This window comes from Nymphaea colorata, chromosome 12, assembly GCF_008831285.2.
Source record: "Nymphaea colorata isolate Beijing-Zhang1983 chromosome 12, ASM883128v2, whole genome shotgun sequence".
In the NCBI taxonomy this organism is placed as follows: domain Eukaryota; kingdom Viridiplantae; phylum Streptophyta; class Magnoliopsida; order Nymphaeales; family Nymphaeaceae; genus Nymphaea; species Nymphaea colorata.
In genome coordinates, this window is record NC_045149.1 from 6,017,984 (window position 1) to 6,032,647 (window position 14,664).

A 14,664-nucleotide genomic window follows, 5' to 3' on the forward strand; every position below is an offset into this window, starting at 1 on the left:
CTTTAATTCCAGGAATCAGCCAATTGTCAACATTTTTGAGTTTCTCTGTACCTATAGCATCTCTTCGATGTGTCTCACAATCTCTTCCATGAAGTGCAGGACAAGGTACTCAAGTGGATTCTTCTGTCTCTCCAAAACGGTGTTCTCATGTTGCCAGGATGAAATTTGTACAGCAGGGAACTTGCATTAGCAAAGCAACTGCTATGGGAAAGTTTGGAGATCAAGTGGTCATCCATTCTAACCATTCTGGTCATCTCATTAGTACCAAGAGGATAGCTATGAAAGGCAGAACCAAGTTTCTTGGAAGACTGGATCTTTGTCATTCTCTTCCAAATTTCATAAGGGAAAGTAGCAGAATACTTAAGAAAAACAGTGTCCAGAGATCTTCCAGACAATATATCTGCTTTCTCTCTTCAGATCCACCCAGTACCTGCTTGATTCACACTAGAAAAATCGGCATGCCTGGCATTTCATCTGATGGCCAATACCAGCAATTATATGACCGTCTCGTAGCTAAGACCTTTGCTGATTTCAAGTCAGAGCAGTATGACATCATTGGTCCAAAACATGATACACTGAAGACCCCAGATATGCTCAATGAGTCCACCTTACTGGATGAGGAGTTGGAGAATGCTTCTCATTGGTGGGACCAATTTCCAAAGCGTTGGCTGATTGTGATCCTTTGTTTTGGAGCATTTCTTCTCTGCAATATGGATAGGGTAGGCTCTGCATGTGCATTCTGTGTACAATTTTGGGCACAAGTTTCAGTATCATTGAATTAATTCCAACCAGTTAAGGTCCTATGGTTTTATATTTCTGAATATGTGATTAAAAGTTTCAGTGAAAAACCTTTTGGTATGCCAAATGTTGTATACAGAAATATTCCTCTAAACAGACAACTGGAGAAGAAAAAATATAAGGTCTGAGACCTGATAAATTTCTTTTTCCTTTTTCTTTTACACAAATTGCAGAAGCATTACCATATATAACAATATTAAAGACAAAAAAGGAAGGCGAAGAAAATGCCACAGGCATTGTAATCTTCAATAAGGATTGCTTTCTCCACCCTGCAATTTGACTGAAGATGCTAAAGTTTTTCTTTGTACTTAATGGTGGGAAAATATGATCTGAATATGGACTTAAAGCTATAGTCCATAGAATACCCATTTTCTGTTTAAACGATGTTGGGATGTCTTTTAGAAAATATATTTGACATATAAAACTGCTAATATCTTAAATAAATCAAGAAGTTCTAGTTCTCGACCATGGTGCAACTTATCGGATCATAGATCTAAAAAATAACTTAATTTAATTTTGTGCAGATAAAAAAAGGAAAAAAATGGACAGTATAAATAATAAATAAACAAGGCTATTACAGACCATTATGTAATAAATGTCATGCAAAAACATTCATGGATTGGACTAGATTCCAATGAAGACTGACTTGCATCTCCACACACATCAGGAAATTGTATTTGACTTTATGACTTGATGATGGCATATCTGTTCCTGGATCTACCTAAAGCATTTGAACTTTTAGGTGAATATGAGCATCGCAATACTCCCAATGTCTGCAGAATTCAAATGGAGTCCAGCAACAGTTGGATTGATCCAGTCTTCCTTTTTCTGGGGCTATTTGTTAACTCAGGTATATGCAACATGGTTCACAGTCTTCAAAATCTTTGTTTCTTCAATTTGCTTCTTGTTGATACGTCTGTGTTTTTAGTCCTTTTTGTAATTCTTTTGTCTTTGTGAGCTGTCTGAGAACAACTTTGTGCTGATTTATACATAAGCAAGCATCTTTAATGAGTGATTTCTTTTTTACGTTATGTTACATTGACAGCTCATTTTATTTTGTCTGTCTTGTATTGAGTTTTCACAGGCCCATAGTTGATTTTGTTGTGTCGGGCACCTTATTCTGTGTATATTTACATGGTATAATAGTTAGGATTTCAAAGGGCTAAAATTGTCCAAGTTTCCTGGTATATGTAAGACTTCATTATCTACTTAAGACACTGGTCCTGTTTGGTAAACATTTTTAGGTGCCTTTTTTTTCACCGTTAGCTGATTCTATTTGAAGGAATTTTTACCTATAACATGTACATGATTATTTTATTTTTATCTTCAACCAATATATGGTTCTTAATTCTAATGGTGCATTATTTCCTTGATTAAATTATTTTTTATCATATCAGGTGATGTTTGATTTCTCTTTTGGCATATTGTCCATGGTAGAGGTCCTCTTTGAAATCTCATCTTTTCTCTTTTTGACACCTTCTGTATGATCTAATGCAACTCCTAGTGATGTAGAGCTCGCTATTATTACCCATTCCTTTTTTCTGTAGCTTTGCACTCAGCAACTCATGACTATCATTAAGTCTCGAGCAGATCGCCATGCTTCCAAGGATCTATTCTGTTATCTCTGTAGAAACAAAATGTGCACGAGAGTAGAAGAAAGCACACAGATGTAACGTGGAAAACCCTCGACTCGAGGGAAGAAAAACCACGGGTGAGGAGGTCTGGTGCCCACTAGCCTCCAGACACTCTCTCTCTTCAACACTTCATTAACTCAAAGATTAGGGTTTACAGAAGTATATATAAGTAGTCCTAATTAGGACAAACCGGATCGGGTACGGATCCGGACCCGAACAACAAAACCCGTCAACACTCCCCCTCAAGTTGGGCATACATATCAAACATGCCCAACTTGGATACATTTCTCTCAAATGGAGTTACACTTAAGGCCTTGGTTAGGACATCAGCAGTTTGGTCTTCAGACTTCATGTAAGGTAGCGTTAATTCCTTAGCATCAATTCTTTCTCTGATGAAGTGACGGTCGATCTCCACATGCTTTGTTCGATCATGAAGAACCGGGTTGTTAGCCAAGTTAATTGCAGACTTATTATCACAATACATCCTCATAGGCCCTTCAATCTCTATTCCAATATCTGTCAGTAAGATCTTCAGCCATAACAATTCTGATACCCCAGTAGCCACAGCCCTATATTAAGCCTCTGCACTCGAGCGGGAACACACATCTTGTCTCTTGCTTCTCCAAACAACCAAATTTCCCCCCAAGTAGACGCAGTATCCTGAAGTAGATCTTCTGGTGTCAACACAGCCTGCCCAGTCTGCATCAGAATACCCTTCAACTTCAATAGATCTTTGTTGCACATATAGAAGTCCCTTTCCGGGATTCTTCTTCAAGTAGCACAAAATTCTATCTACAGCCTTCAAGTGCATATCTGTAGGTGCATGCATGAACTGGCTCATCACATTTACAGCAAATGTGATATCAGGTCTAGTCAGAGTGAGATAAATCAGTTTGCCAACTAGACGTTGATATCTCCCTTTAGCTTCTTCACCCAACAGTTCTCCATCTTTGCTACCAAGTTTATGCCCAGCATCTATAGGAGTAGAGGCTGGTCTGCATCCCAGTTTTCCTGTCTCCTTTAGTAGATCCAGGGTATACTTCCTTTGACTAAGTACAAGAGTTGTACCTGATCTAGCAATTTCAATACCCAGAAAATACTTCAGCTTACCAAGATCTTTTAGATCGAATTCAGTAGATAGTAAACCCTTTAATCTTGCTATCTCTTCCTTATCATCACCTGTAACAATCATATCATCAACATAAACCAATAGTAGAGTAACTTTACTCTCTCTTCTCTTTACAAACAGGGTATGATCTCCATTTCCTTGTTTGTAGCCATGTTTCTTCATAACAAGTCTGAGCCGTTCAAACCATGCTCGGGGAGACTGTTTCAGCCCATACAAAGCTTTCTTCAATTTACAGCATTTTCCAGGCTTCTCAAAACCTGGTGGCATGCACATGTACACTTCCTCTTCGAGATCTCCATTGAGAAAGGCATTTTTTACATCAAGTTGGCACATCTCCCAACCCTTCAGCACCGCCAATGAAATAATAACTCTAACAGTCTTCATCTTTGCAACAGGAGCAAACGTCTCTAAGTAGTCGATCCCATATTTCTGACTGAACCCCTTGGCCACCAATCGTGCTTTGTACCTTTCAATGCTACCATCTGGTTTGTACTTAACAGTGTAGACCCACTTCGACCCAACCAAGTGGGCTGCTTCAGGAATATCAACCACCTCCCATGTCTGATTTCTGTCTAAAGCTTCCATCTCTTCTTTCATTGCATGAGACCACTTAGTGTCACCCTGAGCCTCTGTAGCATTCCTGGGAATCACAACCACAGCCAAGGAGGATACAAAACATTTATAGTCAGTGCTCAATCTAGAGTAAGATACGAAGTTACCAATAGGGTGCTGGGTACATGACCTGACCCCCTTTCTCAAGGCAATAGGAAGATCCTCCTTTTCTTTTCCAACATCTTGCTTCTGAACACGACTTGGATCATCCAAGGAAGAAGTAGGATTGGGATTCGGTGTAACCTCCTCATCATCAATCACCTTGTCAGTACAAGCTCTTCTCCTGGAATACACCTGTCCAAACATACGATTACCCTCTTGTTCTGTCACCAAAGGATGCTCTCCCTCCTTCTCCTGTTCATGTACATCAGTAGTCGTCCCCTCTTCATCTTTGCCATCTTCATCTTTGCCAAGCACCTTGGCAACAGGATTCTCTTCACGCCTGTAATCCATAAAGTCTGTAAACTGAATTTCCTGTGTGGGAGAATACTCTTTCTTAGACATTAATTTCTCCCCCTGAAGAGAATTCTCACCAAAATAGGAGACATGTTCCAAGAATGTGACATCTTTGGTAATGTGAAGACGACCAGTGGTAGGATCTAGACATTTATAACCTTTTTGAGTGGAAGAATACCCAAGAAAGACGCCCTTAATAGATTTGGGATCAAGTTTTTTCACATTGGGGCTGTGGTTATGTATGAAACACACACATCCAAAGACTCGAGGAGGAAGATGAAAAGGTTGACTACTCCCTGGAAGCATAGAGTATGGAGTACGACCCTTTAGCACACGACTGGGCATGCGATTAATCAAGTAGACACTAGTAAGGATTGCATCACCCCAATAGTATTTTGGGAGATGTCTTTGGAACAGTAATCGGGTGACATTGAGCAACTGACGATTTTTCCTCTCAGCAACCCCATTTTGAGGGGGGGTATAACTACAGGATGTCTCATGAACAATCCCCCTCTTTCGAAAGAATTCTTCAACAGTGAGACACAGATATTCACGAGCATTATCAGACCGAAAAGTCTTGACAGAATTTCCATATTGGTTTTCCACTAGGAGGATGAAAGTTTCAATAATGTGAGGCACCTCACTACGATCTTTCAACAAATACACAAAGGTACATCTTGAATAATCATCTATAAAGGTTATAAAGTATTGAAAACCACCACGAGAATGAATGCCCGAAGGCCCCCACACATCAGAATGAACCAAGGAGAAAGCTTTATTAGAACGACTATTTGAAATTGGATAAGAAGCTCTAACATGCTTCGCAAACTGACACACATCACATGATAACATGGAAATGTTTAAACTAGAACATAGTTCAGGGAACAAATGTTTCAAAATCCCAAATGGGAGATGACCAAGGCGTTCATGCCAAAACAAAAATAACTGACGACACTCTTCCTCCTTCTTCTCTGTTCTGCTGACTGCTGACATAAGAGCTGTGACAACGCGTATAGGAAGCCGATACAGCCCATCAGACACCAAACCAATCCCAATCCTCTTCCCTGTCACCAAGTCCTGCAAAACACAACGTTTTTCAGAAAATATAAGCTCACACTTCAGTTCCTTGGTAATCTTACTAACAGATAACAAATTTAAGGGAAGATGAGGAACATGTAAGGCATCATGAACTAAAAAATTATTTAACAAGGAAAGACTCCCTTTCCCTGCCACTGAAGTAAAGGAACCATCGGCAAGGGACACACGTTCCTTTCCCGAGGATAGCTTGTAGTCATGGAAAAGCTTGGGGTTGCCAGTCATGTGATGAGTGGCACCGCTGTCAACAATCCATTCACCCATAGAAGAAGTACCTTCTCCCCCTGAAACAGCCAATGCCTGATTGATCTTCACCTCATCTGGTGTATCTGCCTGACCAACATCAATCTTGCTCAAATATGCTCGTAGCTCACGAATCTGCTCTGCAGAAATAGAACCTTTCCCATCACTCAGACTTGTTGCAGACGATACAGGCTTCTTCCCACTCGAAGACCTCCCCCTACTATCCTTCTTCTCTGGATACAGGTCCCAACAAAAATCCCTAGTATGACCAAGTTTTTTGCAATGAGTACATTTTCGAGAAGAACGAGGAGTTCCCACAGGGGCACGGCTAACATAGGCAGACTGTTCTTCCCCCTTTCGTCCACTAGAGAGCAGCCTTCTCTGTTCTTCAGCTTCAACACGGGAATAGACATCTTCAATACTAAATGATTCGTCAGAGTTAAGAATCTGACTCCTTATATTTTCAAAGTCATCATTCAGTCCGGATAAGAAAAGGAATACCCTGTTTTCCCATTTATCAGTCATGTACTGCATCTGGTCGTGAGGACACCTCCATGGAATATCAGAGTGATAGTCAAGGTTCTCCCACTTAGATTTTAATGCTGCATAAAAGTCTGCAACCGAGAGAGCACCTTGTCGCAGGGAATACACATCCTTCATAAGTTGATACACACGAACTTTCCTTTTCTTTTGGCCATACATCTGCTCCAAAATAATCCACATATCCCTTGCAGTCTTCTTACGAAGAATGAGGGGTTGGATATCCGGGGACACTGAATTGACAATCCAGGTTTTGACCTGGTTGTCTTCAAGAAGCCATGTATCCCAAGCCAGACTATCTGCAGCAGGTTCAACCTTTCTCCCATTCACATAGGCAATGCGTCCTCGCCCAGCAATCCCCATGGTAATCGCAGCAGACCATCGGGAATAGTTCTCCTTGGTAAGTTGAATGGTGGTAACCTGAACCGATACATGATCAGTCCGCGCAGACACAACATCAGGCAGAGTAGTGTTGACTGAAGAAGAAGACGAGTCAGCCATGATCACGAGGTAGAAGTGGCTGCCAAAGAACACACACAGCAGCAGTAACCGAGAGAAGAGGTGAGATGACGCAAGCGGCGGGAGCTGCGGAAGCAGCAGGACGCGGCGGAAGCAGAGGGCCGCGCTTGGCAGCGCGCGCCGAGAAGAGGCGACGGCGTCGGACGTCGGCGTCGGCAGAGGCGTCAGCAGAGACGTTGGCGTCGGCAGTCACGACACCAGCGACGCAGCAGCGGTCACAGCCACGACGGGGCAGCGACGGTGGTCACGGTCACGGCCAGGACAGCGGTGGCGCAGCAAGGGCAGCGGCGGCGGTGGTGGTAGCGACGGCGACGGTGGTAGCGGCGGCGGCAGTCAGGGTTGGAACTTCACAACCATAGAACAAAAAACAGATTTTGTTTTCTCCAAGTCCGACGACTCTGATACCATGTAGAAACAAAATGTGCACGAGAGTAGAAGAAAGCACACAGATGTAACGTGGAAAACCCTCGACTCGAGGGAAGAAAAACCACGGGTGAGGAGGTCTGGTGCCCACTAGCCTCCAGACACTCTCTCTCTTCAACACTTCATTAACTCAAAGATTAGGGTTTACAGAAGTATAAGTAGTCCTAATTAGGACAAACCGGATCGGGTACGGATCCGGACCCGAACAACAAAACCCGTCAACAATCTCTATTGCTCTTTATTAATTAAAATTGGGCCAGTTTGACAGATGAACTGTCTTTGTAGAGCAGCCTTCTGTATGTTGGCAGCTGACATAAGTAAAAATTGAAAAGGTACCAAGAAGGCAGCATCAGACTTACAAACCTTAGGAAATTATCTATAGTAGTCTTGTTTCTATGTGCCAGATATGCTCTAGTTTACTTGTTAGTATTACCTCATGCATAAATGATAATAAATTAGTTTCTTTTTACTTTAGTCTGTATAGTATATCTCCAAGCTCTCTGTGTTGGATAATGACATCCAAGAGAACGTTTAAAGATTGCTTTGTGTTGATCTTGACCATAACTAATGGTTTGGCAATGGTGAGAAAGGATGTGCATGACCAAATTTTTAGACAAGATTGGCCTTCTGTTTTATGATCCAATAAGCATATACAATCAACATTTTTTCGTTTCTGTACTTATATCTGACATGGCAGTATGTCCTCTTCTTATCATATGCTATTTTTTGTTCTTTACCACTTGTATGTCTTATTGACTGAATATTTTCTGCTTGTCAAAGCACTAACATTGTTCCTGATTTTAGATTGCTGGAGGTATATGGGCAGATAAATTCGGAGGCAAACTTGTGTTGGGCTTTGGTGTAGTTTGGTGGTCACTAGCAACAATTCTCACCCCAATAGCTGCCAGAATTGGACTCCCATGTTTGCTCATTATGCGTGCTTTTATGGGGATTGGTGAGGTCTGTTACATCTGGTGTTTGATGTTAATTTTCATCTCTTTGTTAGAAAAAAAGTGACATTTTCATGTTGAAAATTATCCCAATTTTCAACCTGATGAAGCTTGCAATTTTTTTCTCCCTTGATGAAATGTGGTTCTAGGTAACATGGCAAAGATTTTTATTGATGATCCATAAATTTCATGCATTGCAGCCTACAGTGATTGCTTGTGTTTGGTGAAACTGATGGAAAACCCAAATCTTCAGACATTGTGAAAACCTGAGTTTTATGTGCATCCTCCAAAACTGAACAGTCGTGAACTCCTTGCGCCGCTGCCGCCGTTTCTAAGACCGACCCAATTCAACTGCCTGTATAACTCGGCCTTTAATTTATAGTTGGCAACCTCATGAATCGGACTTGGATCAGCTGACTACTGGGTTATGGGTCAGTGATTTGTCCAGTTCAGTCATAAAGTTTTGTACTGTACTTTTACCACAAGTTGATGAAAAAGTTGACATATCTATAAAATAAGTAAACATAAAGTAAATACAATTCAATAATTATATTTTTATGTAAACAACTATAAAATAGTAACTAACAAATAACAAGAAGTAGATTAGTTTATTTTTAATAAACAATAGCTTTATTTCTTAGTAATATTGTGTAATAGTTAGAAGTACTGCTGAATGAAACAGTAAAGCTCCGGGTGACCCCAACTCTATTCAACTGATTCCACCAATTCAGCCTATCCAAAACTGAGTCCTCCAGGATTCAGTAATTTCATTGCATTTGGGTCAATACATCATCGCCCTGTTCATAGGCAATCCAAGTCAACAAAAGGTGGTTCCCAAATCAACTCACTGGGTTTTCCAACTATGCTTTAATGGGCATGTTAGTTTCTTGCATGAAGAAAGCATTAAGCGTTTACAAACTAAGCTAAGAAAATATAACCAAACTGCTTTGTTCATTAGTACTTGAAGTGATGTTTCTGAATAAATTGTGTTATACAAGGCAAGTCAAACACATCAACTATTGGCGCCTTGTAATATTATTTACATGAACCGTAGTAGTGCATGATCTGCACTTCATAAACCATCAGGAAATTCAGTTTTATGTGATATTGCAAGTCTGGTTTATGACACAAACAACTGTAAATAAATAAGTACCAGTTGAGCCTATGGGGTAACAGCCCCTTTGATATTTGGGTTCGAATTTTGGCAGCAAACTTTTCAAATTTCAGGGAATCAAGCTGACTGAGTGTTTAATCTATCATCCTCCGTTAGATGGGGCAAATGGAGATGACATATCACAGCATAGAAATTTACTTTTGGTGCTTTGTTCCTGACTACTCTCGGCTGACAGCATCCTCATACAACTAGCAAATCTTGTGTCCTCATATGAGGTGGTGATGGCCATTCAACACCAGCCATCAAATGTTACCTGCCAGGTAACTGCTTTGGTTGAAGTGCTCGATCTGGAATTAGGATACTGAGGTCAGCTGATAAGAGTTTTAGGACAGCACGTGAAACAAGCCTAAAATACGTAGCCAGGCCCACAGATTTAGAACCTGAACTGGAAGGATAGGCAGTTCCAAATAGGGACTTACTCAAGATACTTGCTTACCGTCAGTGACTCAGCAGTCCTCATGATGGCAGCCAATAATGGACCCACTCCTAACTGTTGTTTTGAGGCCTCCTGTGCATCTAGGACCTGTTTCTTGTAAATTTGAGCTGCCACCACAGCATGCAGTTGGTCCGACTGCATCCAAGCTCATGCAAGGGAAACCTCCCAGCACTAACCCACATGGGAGGTGGAGGATGCATTTCTCAAGCTTTACCCCACCACACCCCCTTTCTGTTGCACTTGTTCACAAGGTGATTTTAATGGACAGAGTTTGATATAAATAGTTACGAATAACTAAGTAGCTGTTGAGCCTACTGGATGATGGCCTCTCAAGTGTTTCAATATGGAGAGGGATATGGGTCTTGGGACTAAACACGATTGATCAGAATTAGGATTGTGGATAAATGAAGATGTGTCCTCCAAGAAGACAGTTTTCTCTCTTTTACTTGTCCCCCAAGAAGACAGTCACATCCCAAAAACAACCAAGAAAAAAAAAAATAAGAAAGGGTGATTTGTATGTAACTCCTGAAGCACCACAAACTTAACGGCCTTGAGTCTTCTTGGTGTTCAAAGGTTATGATTCATAATTTGGATATTCAAATTTCAGAACAATTCATGCATCAAATGTCCTTCAACCCTGTTATAGTTGCACAAATTGATTCTTGGCATCGTAGGATATGATATCTAATTTTTAGATTTTTCACGTGGATCACCTGTACTTGAGCTTACAGTAACTGGTATTGTGTAGCTTGATTGTTATCAATCTAAAGCTGTTTTAGTATTACTGATTCATAGCTTCTTGCTTCATCATCTTATATCTCAATTTTTTATTCATTTCAGGGTGTTGCCATGCCTGCTATGAATAACTTACTCTCAAAGTGGATCCCTCTGTCAGAGCGAAGCAGATCACTTGCATTAGTATACAGTGGGATGTACCTTGGATCTGTTACGGGTTTAGCTGTTTCACCTGCTCTAATCAATAAATTTGGTTGGCCATCAGTATTTTATTCATTTGGTTCTCTTGGAAGCATTTGGTTTGCTCTGTGGGCGAATAAAGTAAGATAATTTATATGATGTTTACTTTGTAATTTGGATATAATCTTGTTTCTAGAATGATAGAAAAAGCCTAAAAATTATTATTAATTTTCTTCGTTACTGAATATATGTTATTTGGTCTGTTATTTTTTAACCTTTTTTCTGCTGCATAGCAATTTGATTGGTAAACTTCTGTGTACTTTCACACTTTTTGAAAGTTTTTTTTTTAATATTTGAAAAAGTTTGATGCTTCATTTAATGAAAGCTTCATTTGAAAATTTTATTTCTCCTGTTCAACAGCTTGGGCATCAGTTGCCTCTGAACCAAGTAGTGGTTCTGTGGTTGTCCTTCACTCTAGGACTATGGCATATATTGAATTGCTTTGGTCGCTACCTGGCGTTCAAATATGGGTGTCATCATGTCATAAAGTATTCATTTGCTTGAAGCACATTTAATTTGACAAAGACAACCAACAGTTATGCAGTGTATAAAGATGGACCTGCTTTGCCAACATTGTACAAGGGTTGTAATCCTCTTTGTTAATTTCCACAACTATCGTGTTGTAAACTTGTAATGTTGCAGTTAATTTCTATATTAAGTTTAAATGTTGGTTATGCATTTCTTAGTGACCATCTCATAGCTTCTGAATTTTCATATGCTTTTGCGAGTTCCATTTTTCAAAATAAGTTTGTCAATTTCTTGTGTGTTTATTGATGTTTCCCAAAAAAAATATCAGTTCACAGAATGTCCCCCTTGTTTTGCTGTAATTTTCATGTGAGTGGACAAATGAATGGTTTCACATGCAGTTTCCTGTACGTAAAATTTTTTGCCTGCCAGGCCACTGGCATTCTGTGTTAGTTTCTTATTCCCAACAAATATGACTGTTTATAGTGATTTCTCAAAACTCACCTTTAAAATAGTTGCTATAGTTTCGCTAGTGGTGTATATTTTCTACTCCCTCATCCATCGATTGCCTTAGCATGCATCTGCAGTTTCCTGTAAGAATGGTTGCTCGCCATACTACTGGCATTCACCAAGTTGTTATTTTCTCATTCCGTCAAACATGACCAGTTAGTGATTTCTCAAAAGTCAGCTTTAAAATAGATTGTATAATTTTGCTTGTGGTATATGTTCTTTACTCTCTTGTCCATTGATTGCCTTAACCATCATACTTAACGTACTTACAACAGTTTGTATTTTTTCCTAAAAAGGCACATAGCTCACCATCTGAAGATCCTCAACTGCGACCTCAAGAGAAAAGGCTTATTTTTGGCAGTAATGTAGCAAAAGAGCCGGTGTCAAGTATCCCGTGGAGATTAATTTTATCGAAGGCACCAGTCTGGGCATTAATTATTTCACATTTTTGCCATAATTGGGGCACTTTCATTCTTCTAACATGGATGCCTACTTACTACAACCAGGTAAACGACTTCTTGCAGTTGTAAGTGCTAAAACAATGACATATTCATACTACAAAGTACAAACTTATCAGGTTTTATGCTGAAAGATTATTATTAAACTATATGTGTGAAAAAGACAAGCATACATGTCTTTCTTGGTTGCTTCTGTCCAATTGATCTTCTTGAAGTGCACACTGAAATTTTCCGAGGGAATGGGAGATTGAGTTTTCATCAGATTCACCTGACCTGTGTCTGTCTTTGTCAAGAAGAGGGTAGGTTTTCAGGCCACAGCCTGGCCCATCATGCTTGGGATTTGGCCATTTTCTTTGGTGGGCCTATCCATAGACCAGGTCTAGAACCTTTTGGCCTAACAAAAGCTCCATGAGTTGTTGACATGTAAAAAGACTGTCTCGCCAACATGCTATTCCACCTTGAATAAAAAAACTGTCTGTCCATCCCTCAACAGTGATGATATGATGTTTAATTTACATAACAGCAAAAAAAAAATAAAAAAAAATTTATACCTTTTGGAAACAACCTTGTGAGACCATAATTCTGGTACTCCAATATCTACTTAGCATGATATCCTGTTTAGTGGTTGGACATGTGAGCTTAGTCTTGACAGCCAATCCCAATATACATTAGAATTATGTCCCGATAAAATTTAAAATAGAAAAACATTACAGTTTCCAGGTTTACTAGTTTAGATGTAACTTGTGCAATGTGAAATAGATCTATATATTCTTTTGAGTGCCTACTCATTTTCTTCGTTGCTGGTTCAATTAGGTATTGAAGTTCAACCTTACAGAATCTGGGCTTTTCTGTGTCTTACCATGGTTAACCATGGCTGTATTTGCTAATATTGGAGGATGGATTGCGGATACACTTGTTAGTCGAGGTCTTTCTGTGACTGCAGTTCGTAAGGTAATAGTTATCCTTGGTGCAGCAATCATGAGGATCTCAGTTTCATATGTTCAATGACTTGAATTACTTATCATTTCTCTTTTTGTTCAATTCCTAACAAAAAAGAAAAACGTAATGTAACTGGTGTGTTCCATGTGACATGGATACGGACATGGGTATGAGTATAAATACAATATATATATATATATCCACACACACACACACACACATATATACAAGAGAAAATAACAATACAAGCAAAACATTATAAGATGCTAATTTAAAGTCGGTTATATAATTAATTTACTGTTTGGTAGTTTTATTTGTCTATTTTAATGGGTTTGATCTTCATTCTCTTCTGGGAGAGGAAAAAGGGGGAGGATGGCTATCATCCAGTCCTCTTTCCCCTATACATGTGTCAGGCAAGGAGATGAGGAGGCAAAAGCCTGCCTCTTCCCTTTCTGTTTTTGTGAACCTCAGTTGCATCTCAAAGGAGAGATTTTTGGTGGTCATTATACTTAATTCCAAAATGCCTTTCTCTCTCTCTCTCCCTCTCTCTCTCTCTCTCTCTATCTATCTATCTAAAAGATATGAAGGGGCATTGCTCCTTCCACCCTATCTCCTTGATTTTGAACAGATGGAATGGGAAAAGGGCAAAAATGACAACCCACGGATTTTCTGCTGGACATGTCTAGTAGATAGGAAGGGATAACAACTTGCAACCTCCATGTGCCCCTTGTCACGATATTGGTGGCCAAGTGAAAAAGCCAGTTATGCGAACATGTTGAAACAGAAAGCTGCATGAAGGGGCCGCCTCGAAGAACCAAACTCTTAGAGCTTTAGAAAAATCCATACATGGGATATTTTACCTCTTGGTATGGAAACACTCCCATAGGCTATCTGTGGGTTTACAAGGTCAAGACCAACATTGAGGGATCAACTAGAGAGTTGCACTGCTAATAGTTGCCAAAAGATATAGCTGATAATATGAAACGAGATACACTTTGGAAATAGGAATAGGCTAGTAGCACACTTTCCTCGAGGATACTTGCTTTCAAACTATATTTGCTACTGACATGATATTTATATCTGGTTTTGTGGATGATAAATAGGTTGATACACCAGAAATCATGAATACCAAAATAAAGTCTACTGTTGGAGCAACCTCAAAGCGCAGCAATGTCAAAGGAACTCCAAATAATAGATTCTCTCTCATTTTCATCCTCTTTAGATTTGATTGCATATATAGATGCAGGTAGAGGTGGAGATTAACTGATGAGCACTCAACAACTATTTTTTGTGTTTTTGAAGTGACTT

General features: G+C 39.8%; 2 protein-coding genes across 3 annotated transcripts in view; one reads left to right on the forward strand and one right to left on the reverse strand.

Annotated features, from left to right (window-relative positions):
* The window catches only part of LOC116265603 (ascorbate transporter, chloroplastic-like), a 29,461-nt gene that overhangs the window by 9,606 nt on the left and 5,191 nt on the right, over positions 1-14,664 (forward strand). The window contains exons 2-7 of one of the 2 annotated variants that reach the window (XM_031646328.1): positions 13-719; positions 1,541-1,648; positions 8,254-8,409; positions 10,850-11,065; positions 12,256-12,465; positions 13,231-13,368. In XM_031646328.1, coding sequence (XP_031502188.1) covers positions 159-719; positions 1,541-1,648; positions 8,254-8,409; positions 10,850-11,065; positions 12,256-12,465; positions 13,231-13,368 — 1,389 coding nt within the window. In that variant the 5' untranslated portion in view covers positions 13-158. The remainder of the gene's footprint in view (positions 1-12; positions 720-1,540; positions 1,649-8,253; positions 8,410-10,849; positions 11,066-12,255; positions 12,466-13,230; positions 13,369-14,664) is intronic. The other variant, XM_031646327.1, reaches the window with a different exon arrangement.
* LOC126410596 (uncharacterized) lies at positions 5,061-6,540 on the reverse strand. Its single transcript, XM_050080751.1, has 2 exons — positions 6,000-6,540; positions 5,061-5,706 (listed from the first exon to the last, which is right to left on the reverse strand). The coding sequence occupies exons 1-2, from the start codon at positions 6,499-6,501 to the stop codon at positions 5,663-5,665; spliced, it is 546 nt and encodes a 181-aa protein (XP_049936708.1). The 5' UTR covers positions 6,502-6,540; the 3' UTR covers positions 5,061-5,662.